Consider the following 21,828-nt stretch of genomic DNA (forward strand, 5'->3'; position numbering starts at 1 on the left):
TAGGATTTATTTTTTATAAAAATCATTATATTGTATGGTAACTTTAAAGAGAATCAGCTACATAGGTACTTGGATTTTTATAAACACAATACACCTTTCTGTTATTAGTGTTTAAGGTAAGAAAACAGGTCAGCGCTGTATAGTTTGGAGTATTGCTATTAAAAAGTGAGAATGACAGCAAGAAAAGAAAGGAGTTAGGGCAGAAAGAACTGCAGTCCAATGACCATGCTAACAAGAAGTCCACATTTGCAATCCCTTTTCCCTATCTGCTATTTCTGGGCAGCATCCGTAATAGAGCAGGTACCATGAGTACAGGTACACAGGCACAGGAGTGTGGATGGTACAGTAGGATACAGTCAGAAAAGAACATTAGGTGATGCAAATTATTACCTTAGTCAGGGAGGTATGTGCAGCTTGGTTATCCAGGAGAAGCTCGGCAGTTTGTGTGTGACCACCCCGCGCACTCAGGTGCAGGGGTGTGTGCCCTGCTGTGGTGGGAGGGTCTGGATGAGCTCCATGTGATAACAGCAAGCGCACCATGTCCAAGTGCCCAGAACGGGCTGCACAGTGGAGAGGGGTCTGGTCGTCCTGTGTGATCATAAATAACAGAAAATTAAAAGAGAAATTCTGAGAAATTAATTAAAGGGAAATTTTGGATATTGCAATGCAGGTAACATGAAAACGAAAATGAAGCTCAAATATTATTTAGAACAGAACATTACATTTAATAGAACATGGAGAACATGGAGTGCAATTTCAAAAAAACAACACCCTTTCTGTCACCCTACATGTTCTCAAGCCACTATTACAATTGCTGTGATAAGGTTTGCACACCTATTAAATGTTTGTTATTATCCTAATTTATCTATTATATTGTTGGGTGTACACAGGGAGAATCAAAAGGGTGGCAACATTTCAGGGTTAATAGAAGACCCCCTTTTTAAAGTCATCTGGTGAAAACAGCTAAAGGGGGTCTTTGCTTAACCCCAAAATGTTGCAACCCTTTAGGTCCTCCCTCTATATGCAGGTGTCGTATGCTACATGCTTATCTTTCAAGTATATATAATCCAGACTTGGATCCACTTTTGTATCCTCATATACTAATATCACTATGTATCATATGCTATTGTTCTTGCTAATATGCCATGTAATTCTAAATTTGAATCTAATACTACACATTTGTGGATAATGTCAACTTGATGTGCTTAATTATATTAAAAGATTCTGCCGCAGTACTTGGTGTGCTTATTCAATTATCATACTTCCCCCAAGCCACTATTAGCCACATGTCTAAGGATTTAAGAAAATTAGGACCAATGTCTACTCTTCCTTGGCTTGTCCTATCTGTGCAGATCAAAAAAGCTCTGGTGGCTAGTTGTGGCTTTAGTCTATTCAATTCTGCCCTGAGAAAGCTGAGCTATCAATGAGCAGAGATGAGTAAATAAGGACACAAACTTTTTAGGGTGTCAAGTGCTGGAACATAGCAGCGCTTCTTTAGCTCTGTGGGCATCCTGGAAGAGGCCATTCTGTGTTTTGGAGACAGCTTAGGCAAACATCAATGAGAATTTGAATCATATACCCTTTGATATCTACATATTGGGATTGTGTAGGTCATCTGTTGTGTCCTCTCTTAGAGGTAGCATGACCTTATTGTGTTCCTTACCATCTATGACAATTGGACTATTTCAATATACTTATATCTCCTCAAGTTAAAGTATCCTGTGTAACCTGTGGTTCCCACTAGGACTTGGGTGATTTCTAGGTAAAGCAATTTTTGTACGCAATTACTAATTGTTTGTTTATTACTTTACTAGTTTTCATAATTAATATCCAGAGTTAGATATCTCCTGAAGAAGCTATGTATATGAAGCGAAACATATCGAGAACAACTGGAATAGCTGCTTGACCAACATGTAAAAAAAAAAAAAAAAAGAATTATTATGGTTTTTAACATTTTGTACGAATAAAATTGAATATTTTTAAATACTTCTGTCTTGAATTTTATGGCACCTGAAAAACCCTATTACTTGGTAAAACATTGTTTTGCTGTTGACCCTTGGCACACTCATTTATATATTTTTCAATAAGTGCTGGAACATAGTTTAGTTCAGGGATTTGCAAACTGTGGCCCTCCAGCTGTTGCAGAACTGCAAATCTCATGAGGCATAGCAAGACTCTGACACCCACAAGCATGACACCCAGAGGCAGAGGCATGATGGGACTCGTAGTTTTGCAACAGCTGGAGGGCCACGTTCCCATATCCCTGGTTTAGTTCCTATCTTATCACAAGGAAATAAAGTGGAGATATTAGCTGGTTCTATTTATTGATTTAAATAACTGCTTACTGTAAAGAAAGCAATAGTCTGTTTCTTCTCAATACCAGTTCTTCAAGCAGAGCCTTTTTATATAATGTCTCGTTTAGAACTACTGTACAGATGGTTCGCGTTTACTGGTTGAACAACACCGATTTATGGCTTGAGGAATTAAAGAATCAGAACACAAAATGTAAGACATTTTGAAGTGTACCTGTTACTCTTACAAAATGGAGGCATCTATTCTGTGGCGTGGAACAATATTTTGTCAATTCCATAGGGATCAAATATGTTTGTATAACATGACATGCTTGTCTCTACCGACCATTGAATCCATAGATTATATCCCCTATAATTCTGCAAACAAAATGGTTGCCTCTGTAGTGACTGGATCACAGGTAGGAACATTTTAAAGAATGGGTTTTGCCTTAAAAGCTTTTATTGTCTGCAAGCAGACATTTTGCACCATAAACCAGCATTTACTGAACTGAAAGGGCTGGCTCCATACAAAATGTTTTTTTTTTTTTTTTTAGTTCTGCCCAAAAAGGGAAGGAGATAAGATTTCCTTTCACTTCCTGCCCTTGTGACACCTATACAAGAAAAGGAGTGTGCAGTTGTCACCAAGACGGAAAGGCACAGAAATTCTAACTCTTTCAAACTTTTTATCTGTGTCCCTGTTGGAGAGCTTGGCCTCACTTCCTTTCCTGGCAAGAAGTGAGAAGAAATCTTCCCCCCAAAAAAGGCATAGACTGCAATAAAATGTTAACAAAGGCTCCAACCCTTTCCGTTTTTTCAGTGTGAAATTAAAAATGTTTTGGCTGGAGTTGGACTCTAAGGTTTCATTCACACTAGTGCAGGCCGCACATCTGGTGTTTGCTCGGGCACGGCAGCTTATTCATTTGAATGAACTGCTGTGGCGCGTGAACCACACAAAAAAGGTGCGTGCACCTTTTTAAAAATGTGTTTGCAGAGAAACTGCATGGTCTTTTTGGCGATTGCGCTGTGGGCTGAGATGCATGGGGGTGCCATTCAAAATGAATGGCAGCCCTGCACGTCTCGCAAGACCAGTGTAACTCCGCTGCGAGTGGTTGAGGGTGTGGAAATCAATGCGTTTCCCTTACCCCCTTTGTATAGAAAAGTTTCACAGTGTCTCCCTCATTCTCCTCACCTTGGCTCTGGCGTTCACCTTTGCTTTGTTTTGTAGTAAAAACTCTGCCACGTCTGTGTGCGCTGCACGGGCTGCCATGTGCAATGGTGTCTCTACTTTCTGAAATATAAAAAAAGATTCACTGTGTCATTAAAATCAATTATATGATGCTATATGTTTGGTGGAAGTCGGCCTGGAGCTGTGCCAACCATGCTGTACATATAACTCTAGTAGGGATGAGGGAAATTGCGAGTTTTCCCTTCCCAGAAACCTTGGTTAAATCTGGGGATTTCAGCAACTTTTACCTATTTTGGCAAAATACATTAGAGGTAATAAGGAAGGCAAATTGAGGTGGACTGGTGGTTTTCAAGGATGCAGTCAGTTTAAATGTCTCCTGAAGGTTACCAAAGTTCATTGCAACAATTTTGGATCTGTTCTTGTGCAAAAAAAAAAATTTTTCCTAATTAGCCTCATTATTTTAAAGTGGTTGTAAACACTCAGGTGATACACAGAGATAAAACAAATTCTCCTAGATACTGTAGGTTGTACCTGTTTATCCTGTACAGCCGCCTAAAGCACGCATTTTGCACAGCACTTCTGAGCTTACAAAGAGGCAGGGGGCAAGAATATGCTGTTACACTATGCACCCATAGAGAGGAGAGATGAGTGTAATCTGAGACCAACAGTAAATGGAGGAAAAGGACACACACACGCGCACGCGCGCACACACACACACGCACGCACACACACACAGTCACACACACAGTCACATAGGAAAATATGCACAGCTGAGGCTTCAAATCACCTTCTGTGTGCTGAAGGTGGGGCAAGGCCATCTCCAAGGATGGCTTGGTATAGACTCTTAGAAGACTCATTCAGACAGCAGAGGAATGACAGAGCAGACAGAAATCACACTAGGTGTTTTGGATAGAGACAAATACATACTATAGAAGGATATGCTTTGTTCATTTTTTATTTCAAGAGTTTACAACCATTTCAAAGTGGATGTAAACCCTCTCCTATACCCAGTGAAGTGAATAGTCTCAGAAGATACACAAAGATTAAACAAATCTCCCTACATAGGTTTAACATGTATATCTGCAGTCTTTCCCTTTCTACATACTTTAGAAACTGCACACCGTGTTACAAATCTTTCTTCCTCATTCAGCAGTGGGTGTAGAGTCTGGGCATATACCGTATGTGAGCTGATTGGAGGAAACCTCCCCTCCTCCACATAGGCAGAGGAACGAAGACACTTGCAGAAACTTGTGAATAGACAAGCTCTCTGCTTATCTATCTATAAGTCCCTTTGCCGACACCAGTTTCCAGCAGCTTTTATTCCGTGTGTCAGAGAGCTTGTCAGAAGTTATCATGCTGATAACAAAGGAATCATGCTGATAACAAAGGAATGGAGCAGCAGAAAAATACGGTACTCAGAGCTTTGGAGAGAGATAAGTAAACACTACAGATATATTTGCTCAGGTCAGATTTCATGAATGGGGTTTACATCCACTTTAAGCGTTTTCACAAAAAGAAAACAGCAAAAAAAAAAAAACTAACAATTTAATATACATTAAAAACAAAAGAAAAAAAAAACACAATTACAAAGCACACTAACTGAAATAAACTAAACCCCCTCCAAAAAAAGTACATTTTTTAAAGGAAATTTTGCCTAAGAAGCTCAATGAGTGGTAATGATAATATCCATGAATGGTGAAATCAGTAATCTTACGGCAAAACCAATTTTGCCAAAATCACTCCACTTATCCATAGCTAAAGCAAAGCTTGTTTCCCATACTGTTCTGGGCTTTGCCTACAGAACAGGAACTAATGGGCATATTAATATAACAGTTGCTGGCACATTTGAATGTTTTAAAACACAGATGTTGGGTGAGCATTTACTATATTTAAAATACTGTATAGTATATGTGACAGCTGGAAAATGTTCAGAGAATGTCACCAGTGCAGAAAGCTGCAAAAGCTCCAAAAAGCCTTGCATGTGTACTGACAAATCCTTTATAAACATGTCCTTATGTTTTTTCCATCTTTAAACCCAAAATGTAATGTTTTGGTTACACTTGATGTCTGGTAGGCTTATTACCCCATGGTTTGTAAACTCTCTTTGGGGAATGCAACACTGAGATCTCACTGCCAAAATTCCCAGTGTTCACCCCTCATTGGAGATTTATGCCTCGTACACACGCATTGATTATTGGCCGGGAATTTTCGGCCAACGTCCGATCGGCCGATTTTCGGCTTGTTAGTATGATGCTTTCGACAACCGACTCAGACTTTTCGGCCGAATAAAATCTGGTGTGCAGGCTATAAAATTTTTGTTGGCCGTCAACACAACGGCTGATTTTCCGTCAGTCACTACAGATTTCGGCAGACAAAAATCTGATGAGCAAGACTGGGCAAGACTGCTCAGAAAAGAAAAAACACACGGAAAGTAAACCAGCACATGACATCACTTCTGAAGTAGATTTTTATTGGCCGAGAAAATTCATGTGCAGTCTAGAGCACATTTCAACCAACAAAACACAACTCAGGACAAAAGTCGGACGATCGGTCGGCCGATAATCGTTGCGTGTGTACGAGGCATTATCCTCCTCAGGATGTCAAAACTGACCATGTCCAAAAAGCAGAAAAAAAAACGTAGCTTTAATGATCTACAATGTATATTGTAATGGCTGATTGCCATCAGAGTAGAAACCATAAGGTTGATTAAGTCTATATCATCCCCCAAACACTAAAACATCATCCTTGGCTGGACTGACCCAGCAGCATACTTTCAAGTGAATTCAATGGCTTTTATGACCAGATGCAGCCTTCTGCTTCATATTCAAGGTACATCTGGCTGAGAAAGTGCCATGTGTTTAAATATAGCTGCCTAAGAAACGTCCAGACAATGCTCTACTGTCTACAGATGCTGTGAAGACTCTTCAATGTGACCTGAGGAAGCTGATGATTGCAAAAATTTTCTCTGATACAATATACATTTTAAAGACATCAGCAGCAACCTGCCTCCTTTTTACGGGACTGTGGCTAAGAAGATATGTAGTAGAGGTGTAGTTTAGTGCTCACCACACTGAACACATTGGGCGATGCTCCTTTCTGCAGCAGTGTTTTCACAATGGGTAGATGTCCCATGAAGGCAGCAACGTGGAGAGGGGTGAGGCCAGACTAAACAAGAAATGGAGAGACATAGGTTTACTAGGAGCAGAATTAAAGTGAGCATATTCTCTATTTTAAACTTTTAAAAGCCAAGTCCTGCTTAAGAACAAATATAACACGATGCCATCAACCAAAAACATCTTCTGTGCCCCTCTCTTAGTAAGTTATGCTTTGTTATTGGGCCTTGACTTTCCATAACTTCATAGTTAAAGGAAAACGAAATCCTCCTATTGTTTTCAGCCAAGGTAGCTGCAATCTTGGCCTCTGTTTGATCTTCAACTGCCATGGTGCTGCACATGTGATCAGTTATGACACCAGACATTTGATGGTTTAACAGTTTGGTTGAGAGCACAAGCAACGTGACAATTTGACCCCTTTCACACAGGGCGGGCTCCATTGGACTCCACCTGCTCAATGGGGAATCTGTCCGCTGATCCCCACTGAGCTGGCAGATGGCTGGTCTGTGTCCACTCCACTTATGCAGAGCTCTCCTCTATGGGCAGTTAGATGTAAACAGGCCGCCTGTCTGTTTACACCCGACTAACATCCGATGTCTGTTTTTAGTGGCTAGGATTGGATCAACCAAGTCCATTGACACCCGCCGCTCCATAAAGGAGACTGGAGGGTGCGATCAGGCCCGCCTGAATAACTGACAGGAAGACCCGATCAGTTCGCTAGTGTGAAAGAGGGCATATGCCAGGAATGTAACTGTTTTTTTAAACTGTTAAAGTGGAACTTTACCCATAACAATTTGATAAAAAATAATGTTCCTCAGCAAGGAACATACATTCCATTTTTATAATTATGCTACCAAAATTAGTGCGTGCTGTAAATTGCCTCCTGCATTGCTCCTGTTTCTTCTTGCTGGAGGCTGCCATTTTGCTGAAGTCCATCGCCCCTGAACAGTAGTAAATCATAATAAGGAACTAAACCCATCGATTTAGCGGTTTAAAAAAACATTCCTGGAATGCCCTTATTGCTATCTGTCAGCTTTGCTTGTGTCCTCAACTAAACTGTCAAACCATCAAATGTCTGGTGTTATAAATGATCACATGAGCAGCACCATGGCCATTGCAGATCAAACAAAAGCAGCTTACTTGGTTGTAAAGGAGGGTTTAATTCAGCTTTGAGGCTGTCAGCAGATTGGCCTCTACAAACTCGGCAGTGCTTAAAAACGGAGAGCAACTGAGCATGTGCAGAGCAGGGTGAGACAGTGTATTACTGGATTTTATACAGTCTAGGCACTTATTTGAAATGTTTTACATAGCAATAACTGCAAAAGGGGCCAGCCTGAAGTAATCTAGCAGGACTTAAAATGGAACTTTAGTCAGAAAATGAAGTCCTGCTAGATCACTTCAGGCTGACCCATGTTGCAGTTATCGCTATGTAAAACATTTAAAATAAGTGTCTATACTGTATACAATTCAGTAATACGCTGCCTCACCCTGCTCTGCACATGCTCAGTTGCGCTCCATTTTTAGGCACTTTTAGGTACTGACAAATTTGTAGAGGATGATCCCTCGACAGTTTTAAAGCAGAATCAAATCCTTTTATCCATTACAGGTAAAGAAGCTGCTTCTGTTTAATCTGCAACTGTCATGGTTCTGCTTGTGTGATCATTTACGACACCAGCCATTTGATGGTTTGACAGTTTGGTTGAGAACACTAGCAAATGTGACAGTTAGCAATCCCAGCATTCCAGAAATGTAACTTTTTTTTGAAACTGTTAAATTGATAGGTTTAGTTCCACTTTATGATTTACTGCTGTTCAGGGTCTCAGGGCTTCAGCAAAATGGCAAACTCCGGCAAGAAGAAACAGGAGCAATGCTGGAGGCAATTTACAGCACATACTAATTTTGTTAGCATAATTATTAATGTGGAATATACGTATGTTTCTTGCTAAATAACATTATTTTTTATCAAGTTGTTATGGGTAAAGTTCCAATTTGAGTTTCTGGCTAAAGTTCAACTTTTATTTAATCAATGGATTTGGTTCTGCTATACACTTCACCAATTACAATCCCTCTGTTTAATCAGAATCCTAGACAGACAGTCTCATTGTGGAATGGCAGTTGACAGAATTTAGCCCTGATGTCAGAACCCAGTAATAAAAGGAAACTAACTAGAGAGGGGCACAAAAGAGGCTTTTCTGGGTAGTAAATGCAATAGCAGGCATCCAATGGAATCTGCTCTTGGGGCAGGACTTAAAAACAAAAGAGTTTATCTAGTTAAATATGTTGTCTGTGACTATTCAGAAATGGTGAAACAAGAGTTTGATGAACATAGAATGGATGGAGAACAACCCCTTTGAAGCCCATCTGAAGTTTCACATCTCTTCATAGTGTTGTTATATATTATGATCTTTAACACATACTCACTTGGCAATGTCTTATTTTTTTATCTTAGCTGAAATGCACTTCCTACCCAACCCAGTGTTCTATGTTATGGCAAATGGCCTCACCTCATCACAGTATCCTCATACACACTTGTACTGTGGAGGTAGAGATGGGGTGTCTGACCGGGTCTCTTAGATTCCAGGGTGCACTGGCCAGTGTGGTTGAACTCTCATACCTACTGGTCTGTGCAATCATATTTAGACACAATGTACAACTACTATGACAGGAAAGTGAATGTAAGGCTCTGAAAGTGGAGGAAGTTATTATTATTATAATTATTAATAATAATATACAGGATTTATAAAGCGCCAACCGCTTTACAATATAAAAGGGGGCAGTACAATTACTATACAGCTCATTACAGAAGAAATAGAGGGCCATGTTAATGGAGCTTACATAGGAGGTGCTACAAAAGGTCGAAGCTGCAGGGGATGATATGATGGAGTTGGTCGATGTACAGTTTTTTGGTGGAGGTGGGGTCAGCTTCCCTTAATAAATCAATTTTTAAGGATTGCCTAAAGGTGGACAGGGTAGGAGCTAACCAGACATACGGGGGTAGGGAGCTCCAGAGGGTGGGAGAAGATCTGTAGAAGTCCTAAATACCATGGGAAGAGGTAATGAGGGAGCTTGATAACAAGATGTCTTTGGAGGAGCGGAGAGGAGGATTTGGGCAATATCTTGAGATGAAGTTGGTGATGTAGCTGGGGGCATGGTTGTGGATGGCTTTGTATGTTGTAGTTAGTATTTTGAATTTTATGTGCTGGGCTAGTGGAAGCCAGTGAAGGATTGGCACAAAGGGGTAGTTAGTATATTATTTATCTGACTACTACTGTTGCAACTTCAATTAGATTTTAACCACTTCAATACAGGGCACTTTCACCCCCTCCCTGCCCAGGCCAATTTTCAGCTTTTAGCGCTGTTGCATTTTGAATGACAATTGCGCGGTCATGCAACACTGTACCTAAACCAAATTTATTTAATTTTCCCCACAAATAGAGCTTTCTTTTGGTGGTATTTGATCACCGCAAGGTTTTTTCTTTTTTGCTAAACAAATAAAAAAAGACCGAAAAGTTTGAAAAAAAAAATGTTTTTTTGTTTATGTTATACAATGTTGTAAATGGATACGTTTTTTCCTGCACTGATGAGGCCACACTGACAGGCACTGATGAGGAGGCACTGATCGGGTGGCACTGATGGGGTGGCACTAATATGGGGCACTGATAGGCAGCACTGACAGGCAGCAGTGATGGGCACTGATAGGTAGCACTGATATGCAGCATTGGTGGGCACTGATAGGCGGCACTGCTGGGCACTGATATGCAGCATTCATGGGCACTGATAGGTGGCACTGATGGGCACTGATAGGTGGCACTGATGGGCCCTGATAGGCGACACTGGTGGGCAATAATGGGCACTGGTGAGTGGCACTGATAGATGGCAATGATGGGCACTGGTGGGCAGCACTGATGGGGAGGGCACTGGTGGGCAGCACTGATGGGGAGGTGGGGAGGGCACTGGCAGGCTCTAGTGGCACCCCCCCCCCCAAGGGTCTGCACTGGTAATTAATGCTCTAATTACAAGTGCAGACCCCCCCCTGTCAGGAGACCTGCAGATCAACTCTCCTCTACTCGCACTTTGAGGAAAGCTGATCAACGGCACTTCCTATTTACTATGTGACCAGCTGTAATTGGACACAGCTGGTCACATGGTAAAGAGCCTACTTCAGGAGGCTCTTTACCGAGATCAGAGATGCGGTGTGTCAGAGTGACATGCCACATCACCGATCGCCACTCTGCACGCCCCCCGGGTCAGGATAATGCAACCACCTTCCCGCCGTCATTTGCCTATAGGGCGGGCAGGAACTGGTTAAGGTCAAAACAAAATGAAACCCAGCTGAATAAAGGAAATAAAAGGGATTCATGTGAATAAACTCACATATAAATCATGCCCAATTAAAGAACAACTTAGCATGGCTTCCTTACCTCTGTGACCGCATCAATGGACGCCCCAGATTTCAGGAGAAGGTCCATAACTCTGATGTGACTCTTCTTGCACGCTATGTGTAAGGGAGTGAAGCCATTCTACAAAGCAGACAAGGCAAGCGTTAAAAAAAGGGAGAAAAGGTGACACAATGAACATTTAATATAAATGCAGTAAAAAGCTGACAGAAGTAGACAATGGAAAAATGATCAAATGAATCAGGCACAGCGCAGAAAGGAGACCCAGGAGGAAAGCATTAGGAAGGCATACTAATGGGGCTGATAAATTATAAAAAAGAATTGTGGAAGGAAAGCGATGTTTCATGGGTTTTGTGAAGAGAAATATGATAATTGGTCAGACATTCAGAACTGCATATTTTGGGAGCAGTTTTGCCTGGCAGAGACGTACTAGAGCCCGGGCATTAGGCTTGGCCCCCTTGTCCAGAAGCAGTTTTGCCACGCGATGGTGACCACAGTGAGCTGCCACGTGCAGCGGAGTTAGGTGATCCAACGTGATGTCATCAATCTGAGCCTGGTACTGGAGAAGTAGCCGAACACAGTCCAGATGGTCTCCTTGTGAGGCCATATGAATAGGAGATAGACCATTCTGGTAACAAAGAAAATAATGGTAAAGGAAATCTTAAAATGCACCTGTCAGATACACGTTAAAGCTTTACAATTGATAACTCACAAAGTACTGCATGTACGCTAAAGTGCTCAACTGGCCTGGGACATTGCAGACAGAGAAGTATACAAATATGATTAAAGCCAATTTAACTTTCACTTTATATCAGTAAATATAATGCAAGTGCACCAAAACAAACGGTGTGCAAAATCTTCTTTGAAAAGCAGCCACATCCTGAATACAGCAGCCTGTCCCCTACATGCAAGCTCTCTGTGTGGAAGCAGAGGCCTCTCAGCAGAGGTCTGACATGCTTCCTGGACAGCAGGACCTATGGTAACTCACAAAAGTGAGTACATCCCTCACATTTTTGTAAATAGTTTATTATATCTTTTCATGTGACAAAACTGAAGAAATTACACTTTGCTACGATGTAAAGTAGTGAGTGTACAGCTCGTAAAACAGTGTAAATTTGCTGTCTCCTCAAAATAACTCTACACACAGAAATTCATGCCTAAAACGCTGGCAACAAAAGTGATTCCCCCCCTAAGCAAAAATGTCCAAATTGGGCCCAAAGTGTTAATATTTTGTGTGGCACCATTATTTTACAGCACTGCCTTAACCCTCTTGGGCATGGAGTTCACCAGAGCTTCACAGGTTGCCACTGGAGTCCTCTTCCATTCCTCTATGATTACATCATGGAGCTGGTGGATGTTAGAGACCTTGCGCTCCTCCACCTTCTGTTTGAGGATAGCCCACAGATGCTCAATAGGGTTTAGGTCTGGAGACATGCTTTGCCTGCCCATCACCTTTACCCTCAGATTCTTTAGCAAGGCAGTGGTCGTCTTGGAGGTGTGTTTGGGTTCGTTATCATGTTGGAATACTGACCTCTGGCCCAGTCTCTGAAGGGAGGGGATCATGCTCTGCTTCAGTATGCCACATTACATGTTGGCATTCATTGTTCTCTCAATGAAATGTAGCCCCCCAGTGTCAGCAGCACTCATGCAGCTCCAGACCATGACACTCCCATCACCATGCTTGACTGTAGGCAAGACACACATGTCTTTGTACTCCTCACCTGGTTGCCTCCACACACGCTTGACACCATCTGAACCAATTAAGTTTATCTTGGTCTCATCTGACCACAGGACATGGTTCCAGTAATCCATGTCCATAGTCTGCTTGTCTTCAGCAAACTGTTTGTGCCTTTCTTGTGCATCATCTTTAGAAGAGGCTTCCTTCTGGGATGACAGCCATGCAGACCAATTTGATGCAGTGTGGGTCAAATGATCAGAGCACTGACAGGCTGACCCCCCCCCCCCCCATCCTTTCAACCTCTGCAGCAATGTTGGCAGCACTCATACATCTATTTCCCAAAGACAACCTCTGGATATGACGCTGAGCACATGCACTCAACATCTTTGGTCAAACATTGCGAGGCCATTTCTGAGTGCAACCTGTCCTGTTAAACCACTGTATGGTCGTGGCCACCATGCTTCAGCTCAGTTTCAAGGTATTGGCAATCTTCTTATAGCCTAGGCCAGCTTCATGTAGAGCAAAAATTATTTTTTTCAGATCCTCAGAGAAATCTTTGCCATGAGGTGCCATGTTGAACTTCCAGTGACCGGTATGAGAGAGTGAGAGCAATAACACCAAATTTAACACACCTGCTCCCATTCACAACTAAGACATTGTAACACTAGGGAGTCACATGACACCGGGGAGGGAAAATGGCTAATTGGGCCCAATTTGGACATTTTCACTTAGGGGTGTACTCACTTTTGTTGCCAGTGGTTTAGACATTAACTGCTGTGTGTTGAGTTATTTTACACTGTTATACTAGCTGTACACTCACTACTTTACATTGTAGCAAAGTGTCATTTCTTCACTGTTGTCACATGAAAAGATATAATAAAATATTTACAAAAATGTGAGGGGTGTACTCACTTTTGTGATATAATGTATAGCTGAGCAATCAGTAAAGCTTAGGTCCCTGCTGATTAGTTAACTCAAGCTCTGACTCAGCAGGGGGTGCATCAGACCTCTACAGAGGGGCAACTGCTTTAATGCAGAGAGCAAGGGTCCTTCACTAGGCATGCTAGCAGAGGACATGTGATTTCCATTTACTAAAGTCACAATGGGGAAGATGGGATCTGATTGGTTGTTATGGGTACTGTACTGTGCAGTTACAGGTTCTTATTACACTCTTGTGCTGGAGGAAACTGACAGTTGACTTACGAAAGAGACTGTCTTTGTTTTTCCATTGTTGTACTGCATGCTTATTTCACAGTTCAGTGGCTTGAAACCAAGGAGCACATTCCCATTGAGGGCCAATGCAAAAGCATCCACTCTTTCCCAACAGTACCTACACACAGGGCCGCTGATAGGGGGGGACCACCAGCCCTCTTGTAGGGGGCCCGAGTACACAGGGGGGCCCACACAGAGAGGGGGATTAGTGATGGACAACAAATACAGAAATCTTCCTCCAGCACCTGAATCTGATCTGTCCCTCTCCCTGCTATCTGCTTTTTATCTGCTGAGAAAGACAGTTGTTCCTCACTAATCCCCCCTCCCTGTGTGGGCCCCCCTCCCAGCACTGGCTCTAATGTTATCTCTGCTCAGGAGTTTATTTGTAACTTTGTTTCTCTCCCTCTGATCACTGAGCTCCAACTGCCCCCTTTATATTTTTTCATCTCATCTTCATTTTTGTTTATTAACATGGGTTTTATTTTTTAGATTTAGCAGGAATTATGTGAGTTATGTTATATTTGTGTCTGATAATAGTGATTTTGTTGTAATTTTAGCTAAATATATCTTTAATATTTTCTTGTGGGGGCCCTGCCAGGTAGTCTGTATGGGGCCCCGCGATTTCTAACAGCAGCCCTGTCTACACACCTTGTGTTTACTCTCCCACCCCTCCATTTAGCTTTTAGGAGTGAAGAATGTGACTCTTCCTCTCAGTGCCACAGGGCTGCTGCTCGATGATTGGCTCAGTGCTGTCACATGGGGGCAGAGAGACAGTCCTCATCCTTGTGTAAGCTTTGACTAGAATGACTCGGAGCATACACATTGGCTCCTTTCCTCAGTCCCAGCAAGCAGATGGAGTGACAGAGGTGGGTGGGGGGAACAAATTAAGCCTTTGCACAGATTTGCTTAATGAAATAATGTCAGCTCCAACTATTATCTTTACCAGTTTCAACCCATTTAAAATAATAAAAATAAATAAGCCTATCTGCCTAAATAGGCTGCAGCTAGGTTTTTCTTGTATATAAGGACATATGGCTCTGTGAAGCTGAGTTTGTTTGCTGAAGATCTTGTCTTTGGCACTTTGAAAAAATGTCTTTCTTTATGGGACTTTATGAAACATGGGACAATTATTGTAGAGTGTAATTTTTGGATCACTTTGATCTGTTTTTTATTTTTTTATTTCTATTTTTAGATTCACATGTTTAGGGAATTTTGAAGAAATCAACCTGCAGACTGAGAAAGTTCAAAATTAAAGAAATTTATTATCAAACGTAGCTACGTGAGAGCATATGTAACTCTGCCCTATATGCTCTGGTCTCATACAGCTCAAACTTCCCTTTTATAGGGATCCTTATCACATACAATACATTTACATTTTATGCTTTGTCATTCTAATACCTGGCCACTTGTGATAACATCTTAATTGAAAACATATTCCAAACGCCATTTTAGCTTTGCATTTATGATTATAAAAACACATTATAAATGTATATTTATACTTCAAACTGCACTCATAAATAACTAATAATTCTTTTATGTAGTCTTATATATACCTAGATGTATTATTGTGTACGTTACTATTTTATTATATATGTATTACCATGTATTATGATGTAGGTATCAGTAAGAATCATTTTGTCATTATACACACAGGATATCATAGTTATGTGTGATATGAATTTATAGTTTACATCATTTTTATACATTATTACATATATATAGAAGATAGAAGAAGAAGTTTTGTCACATATGTTGACATAAGAGTGATGGTTTACTATTTATAATAGGTGTACTGACACTTTAAGTGATAATACACAAAGATATACGGTATGTCTTTTTTGTTTCTTCTTATCCAGGGGAGATTAGATCTGCGCTGACTTCATTTTTTATTGAAGCTGATCACAAAGCCTATAAACTATGTCAGTTCTCAGGAATCAGCCACCACCTCTAGTGCCCACCCTCAACAAGGGACCATTTTGTGTTAAGGTAAATAGAGCTGTATAATTATTGGCCCTTTGGTTGTCGCAGTATTAGTTACAGTTTGTTTCTGATATGTCAATCTGTTGTGCCCCTGGTTAGTCCTACCTTTGTTTTGGCTTGTATGGGAGCTCCATGATCCAGAAGAATCTCTGAAATCCGGACATGTCCATTCCTTACAGCACAGTGCAAAGGTGTCAGCTCATCCTGTAGGGAGCATTGGGATGTTGGTATCATGTATAACATGCAGGCTATCAGCTTCTACACAAAATTTTCTAATAGGCAATGTACAAATCAGTTCAGACACTTTTTCCCATTCATACATTTTAATAACTTTTTGTAAGAGAAGAATAGAAATGGTACAGTTGCATCAGGTCTTTGCATTGCGTTCTTCTGGATCTTGTGTACCACCTTGAGTCCTCAGAAGTAAATATCAGTGTCTACTGGAAATCTACAACATACAGGTGTGGCTACCAGTCTAATACTAGGTTCACACTGTTGCATTTTGTGCAGCTGACAATTGCACGAGAATAGCAGCTCATTCGTGATAGGGCTGCTGTACCTGCAGAAAACACAGGGAAAAACTTCCTGCATCTTTTTAAATTCGCAGACGCAAATAAATGTCACATGGTGCTTTTGCATTGCAATTTCCCACACCTGAAAATGCGCTGCACTTTCAGATGCATGGGGGTTCAACCATCAAGAATGAATGGCATCCCTATGCATCTGCACAAGGGCAGCACATTTTGGCAGCGGGTACGAGAACACATGCGATTTACATGCCTTAAAGTGTATGTCCTGTCCTGACTTTCTTTTTTTTTTCCAGATTTCGGATACAGAAGAGAAGGATTAAACATTCAGTTTTAGTGCTATCTGTGGCTCCGATACAGTAATTCCCCTCACCTCTTGTCTTGGTGACAACACTTTCACCAGGCAGGAAGCGAGGGGACAATCTCAAACAGAGTTTAGACAGAAACTTTTCTTTTAGTAGAGTAGGGTAATGCTGGAACTCTTATCAGGTTTTTATTGCTTTTGAAGTCCCTGTTACAGGTACACATGGACCAAAGTTTGGCTGGTTCAGCAGGAACTGGCCTAATTTCAGTGTGCGTGTTCACCTGGCTGTTCAACAGAAGCCAATCGTTAGACCAGCTTCTGTCGAACGGCCTTCCTGGAAATCCAGCATTCGATTAGCCAATGTGTTTAGCTTTACAGAATTTATCTCTCTTTATCTCCATTATCTGTAAAGAGGATTTATAGAGACTGTGAATGCTGTTTCTATACTATAACATAATTCTGAATACTAGTTATTTCAACTTTTGCAGTCACATTATCCTTTAAAAGTATATAAGCTCCCACCATGAAGTCCCCAAATCACATCAGGATCCTCTCTATATGTCAGAGTCCCCCTATATGTCAGAGTCTTCCCTATATATCAGAGACCCCTATGCATCAGAGTTCCCCCATCACATCAGATTCCTCCCATCACATCAGATTCCCTACATTACCAAGTCTTCTCATCGCATCACAGTCTCCCGAATAAGAAAGCCCCCATCAAACCACATAGCACCCCAATCAGCAGCATGGCAGAGGGCAGAAGGTGGAGCAAGTCTGGAGGAGCCAGACTTCCATTCTTTTCTGAATGCTGAGAGGGCTCTGCATGTTGCCTGACCTGGATCAGCGTCATGAGTTGCCATGGTGGGGGCGGGCTGGCTGCCAACACTATAGCAACAAATGACTGTGCGTACTGCCCTAGAGCATCATTGGTTGTTATGGTGCAGGTGGCAGGCCTGCCCACACCATGGCAACTCAGAATGCTGGTCTAGGGCAAATTAGGTCCCGGCTCCCAGGCTGAGAAACACTGTACTAGTCTAAGATATCTGCAAAACAGCTGCTATAGGATAATATGAGGTTAAGCTGGCTATACATCATACAATTTTCTTATTCAATTTCCTTAAGATTTACTTTTAACTACGCATTGCAAAGGCCTGACTGATTGCACACCAATTGAAAGTGTATAGGTTTGGCCTCATATTATATGATTTTGGGAAATGGAAAAGGAAAATTGTACAAGAAAATTGTATACTGTATGGCCAGCCTTACAAGTGAACAGCGGTGGTGCCAAGCACTGATTTGTACTAAGTGAAAAACTGAAGGCCACAGTTGCTGATCAAGGCCTTTCGTGCACACTGCTTGCATAAAGCTTTTAGCCCCGCCAGCAAGAATCTCACCAGACACAACCATTGTAAATGTGGCCATACACTCACTCAGGTCAAGTTTTATATCTTTAATTTTAATTCAGGAAAAGAACTGATTTATCAATCCTCATTCCAACATTTTATTGTACAAGTTCTGCTTGAAACAGCTTGTTACCTTGGTGCGTGCATCCATCACGGCTCCTCTATCCAATAACAGCCGCACCATAATAACATTCCCGCGTCGTGAAGCGATGTGCAAAGCGCTAATACCATTCTGTAGAGAAACACATTGACATAGAATTCAGTGTATCAGATGGGAAGGAGCTCTCTACTCTATTAAAGGAAACCTGAACTCATACAGTGGCTTCCACTACTGATCTTCCTCCTGAAAATGCCAGTTGCCTGACTGTTTACAGCACTTACCTGGAACAAGCATGCAGCAAATGAAGTCTGAAATCCTAATCTGCATACTGGTTCCAGCTCAGGGACCCAGAAAGTCTTTTGATCTGCATGACAGGCAGGCAACTGGGCATTTCAGCCTATGTATTTCTCTCAGCTTTCCTTTAGTATAATGAAGTCTAAGCAAAGTCAATGTTTTGTACCGGGGGAGTGAAGTTAACATTTGCACCCCTGTTCAGGAGGAGCTGGGCCACATTCAGGTTCTCATAGTGGGCTGCGATGTGTAGGGGTGTGAATCCTGTCTGTAATACAAAAAAAAAAAAAAAAAAAAAACACAGTGAATTAGGAATTGAGAAATAGATCAAATACGAATACAGAAAACCTTTATCTGAGGCTGATGAATTTAAACAAGTGTGGAGAAGCAAGACAAGGTCACTGCTGTACTTTAGGTGAAACCTCAAACTGAATGACCTTTAGTTTGCTAAAGCACTTGTGTCATTTGTGTTGGCAAGCAAAATACAATTTTTACCTTTTCTGATCCTTTGTTGCATTTCAGTACTACTGAGCATCTGCAAGTTCTTTTCAGACACGTCCTGTCTACATGCATAGTCTTAGTGGATCAACTCATGGCATTTCTTAGGACAGGTTTCCTGTTAGTGACAACAGTGGACCATGCCTGTGTATTTTATGAGTCTGTGCGGCCACTTGTACTCTCTATTCGCTAAATACATGTTCACAATGTGACATTGCAAATAAAATGGATCTTTATGAAACTGCTAGACCCTTATTGCACCCATAGAACTGAGGGAAAATCAGTTAAAAGTTCTTTCTATGTGTACATTTAGGCCTTATTTTCATAGGGCATACTATAGCGTATGCCTATGAAGGTCTGTGTTTACTCACACAGGTGTTCCATGCATCCCTTTGCAGGCAGCCGCACTGATGTCATTTGGGAAGCAGCAGCTGCAAGGATGCAGACAGCATGCACTCCGGGCCGTACACCTGTACCTGCACAGATGTCAAATTGGAAGCAGCGTCTGTGTCCCTAGAGCTGCTGCATCCCAGTAAACATCAATAGGATTGCCAGCGTGCATAGGTTTTCCGTGCATCCCCATGCTGGTAAACAGCCCTGCATGGGTGTATGCTATAGTACGCCCTGAGTGAATGGTCACATATAAATAAAATAGGAAAAATTAGAAACAAAAGATGAGACACAAATTATTTATCTCATATCTACATGGGGAATGTATTCTATTAGATATGTTTTTATGTGCATTTTAGCCAAATTGTTGTTGTTAATACACTTTTGTTTTTTTTTTGTTTTTTCTTTTTATATTTTCGAGTACTCACTTCCTTTTCATGGGGTTTTACAGTAGGTGGCAACCAATAATTATTTTTTCTTTTTTCTAAAATAGTTAAAAATTAGTTTACTAAAAGCCCTGCATATCATAGGCAATTGTCTTTTTTTTAAATTTATTTTTATGTTATTTTTATGTTTTTAGGCCTGGTGCATTTTTATGCAATGGTTTAGTACAGGTCACTGAAAGGCCACATAGAAACCAATTGTTTTCCATGTGCCTTGTTCACACCACAATTTTGTGTACATGTGCATTGCTACCTGTTTGCATTTTAGTGCAACACACATGTATGCATGTAAATGCAACGCAACTGAAAGTAGAGATATATAAAAAAAATTGTTGTTAGTATTTTGACCCTTCTGGAGCCTAGCCCTTCCCAATGGTGACATGAAAATGAATGCTAACAGACGTAAAAAACGTAACATAATGCAACACAATATGTATAAAAATGCATGTTAAATGCACATCAATGCACATGTATTTTTTACATTTTGCAGCCTCTTCTTGACTAAATGCACTTGATCAATAGCTGCATGGCTTTTCTCAGGGAGGGATTCCCGATGGAGACAACAGTGGACCATGTCCGCATAATGTGTGTTGAAATGGCCACTTGCCATCTTCATCAGAAGCTCTGTGACACAAGTGCACAACTGAGAGACAAAGACTGAGCATTGTCAACTTATAACCAGAAGTGACTGAACAAGGGCCTGCATGGCAGGGTTGCCAGGTATTATTTTAATAAAAGCTGCAGATTTAAAAATAATGAAAATTACTTTTAAAATTGTTGTGTTGAATAATTTATGAGATTTTAGTGATTAAGTAACCAAGCAAATAAAGTAAGGGAAAAAAAAACCCTCACAATATAGCTATAACCATGCAAAAAAATGACTCTCAGCTGCATAGCAGTACAAACTGACCTTTGACAATACATCTGCATTGGGGTCATTCTGAAGCAGGACAGCGGCTGTTCGGGTGTCATCGTTTCGAGCTGCGATGTGCAGAGCTGGCAGTCGGACCTTTCCTTTCATCCCATAGCTGATGAGGTAAGCCACAACGTTCTCATGACCTTGCTGCAGAGCTACGGCCAATGGGGTAAAGCCGTCCTGTGGAAGATTTTGAGAAAGAGGAGATCCCCATTAGGATATATGAGTCTTGTTAATAACAGAAAATGGAAGGTAAGGATCTTGTAGGTCTCATGAGTGATCACTTGAAGACCCAAATGGCAAGATCTCTTTGCTATGGATCCTGGCTCTGTTTCCTCTTATCTTGAAGATCTGTTGTTCCAATTCACCAATGAGTGTTTCCACTCCTCACCTTGCATTGCCTATTATGTAATATCAATCAAAAATCCCAGAAAGGAGAGTCGAAGGCCAACAATAGGCTAAACCAATCAATAGCATGGGACGAAAATGGCTCATATTGCTTTGACCTGGTTTCTTTGCAAAAAAGGTAAATTTCTTGTGGAAAACTGCATTACAGTTTTACTCTGAGGCCTGTTAGGATGCATGTAATACTTAGGGATTTTCCCTGAAGAAAAAAGGAAACCAAAGATGAGACACAGAAAACCTCTTTAGTGGCTCCCCCAGACCACGACAGTCTACAAGGTGCCATTGGATGTGCCAGTTCAAAGTGAAGAAGTTATACAGCCAAGCATATCTGCAATATATGCAACATCTCCAGACGTGCAACTCCCTTGATAAACAAGTTGCAAATGAATTTACTATCTGTTTTACTGTGTCTTTTTGTATTAAATTTCCCTATTAGAATCAATAAAAAAAAAAGTCCAGGAGGCATCGCACAAGGATACCGTTTAAAAGGTCAGTGACCCATTTGTATGAGACAAGTCTGAAATCTTGCTATATCCTCCACTCTGTCTCAGTGAATATAGGTCACACATCTTTTAGGCAGAAGCAATTTGTGAGCTGCCACTTTACTCTAGCCTTTTTTTGCTGAATGACACGCAGAGGCCAATGGCAAGAAATGCTATAGAATGCAACTCGGAGAATCACGAAACCCTGAAAC

The 21,828-nt window shown here is 41.2% G+C and overlaps 1 protein-coding gene across 5 annotated transcripts in view; it reads right to left on the reverse strand.

The window, feature by feature from the left end:
* The window catches only part of ANK1 (ankyrin 1), a 409,057-nt gene that overhangs the window by 118,240 nt on the left and 268,989 nt on the right, over window positions 1–21,828 (reverse strand). For all 5 annotated transcript variants that reach the window (XM_082256778.1, XM_082256779.1, XM_082256777.1 and 2 more), the window contains 9 exons: window positions 20,724–20,909; window positions 18,652–18,750; window positions 18,225–18,323; window positions 15,963–16,061; window positions 11,418–11,615; window positions 11,012–11,110; window positions 6,544–6,642; window positions 3,481–3,579; window positions 391–588 (listed from right to left, as the gene is read on the reverse strand). In XM_082256778.1, coding sequence (XP_082112904.1) covers window positions 391–588; window positions 3,481–3,579; window positions 6,544–6,642; window positions 11,012–11,110; window positions 11,418–11,615; window positions 15,963–16,061; window positions 18,225–18,323; window positions 18,652–18,750; window positions 20,724–20,909 — 1,176 coding nt within the window. The remainder of the gene's footprint in view (window positions 1–390; window positions 589–3,480; window positions 3,580–6,543; window positions 6,643–11,011; window positions 11,111–11,417; window positions 11,616–15,962; window positions 16,062–18,224; window positions 18,324–18,651; window positions 18,751–20,723; window positions 20,910–21,828) is intronic.

This window comes from Pelophylax lessonae (genome assembly GCF_965119305.1).
Source record: "Pelophylax lessonae genome assembly, chromosome: 4".
Classification (NCBI taxonomy): Eukaryota; Metazoa; Chordata; class Amphibia; order Anura; family Ranidae; genus Pelophylax; species Pelophylax lessonae.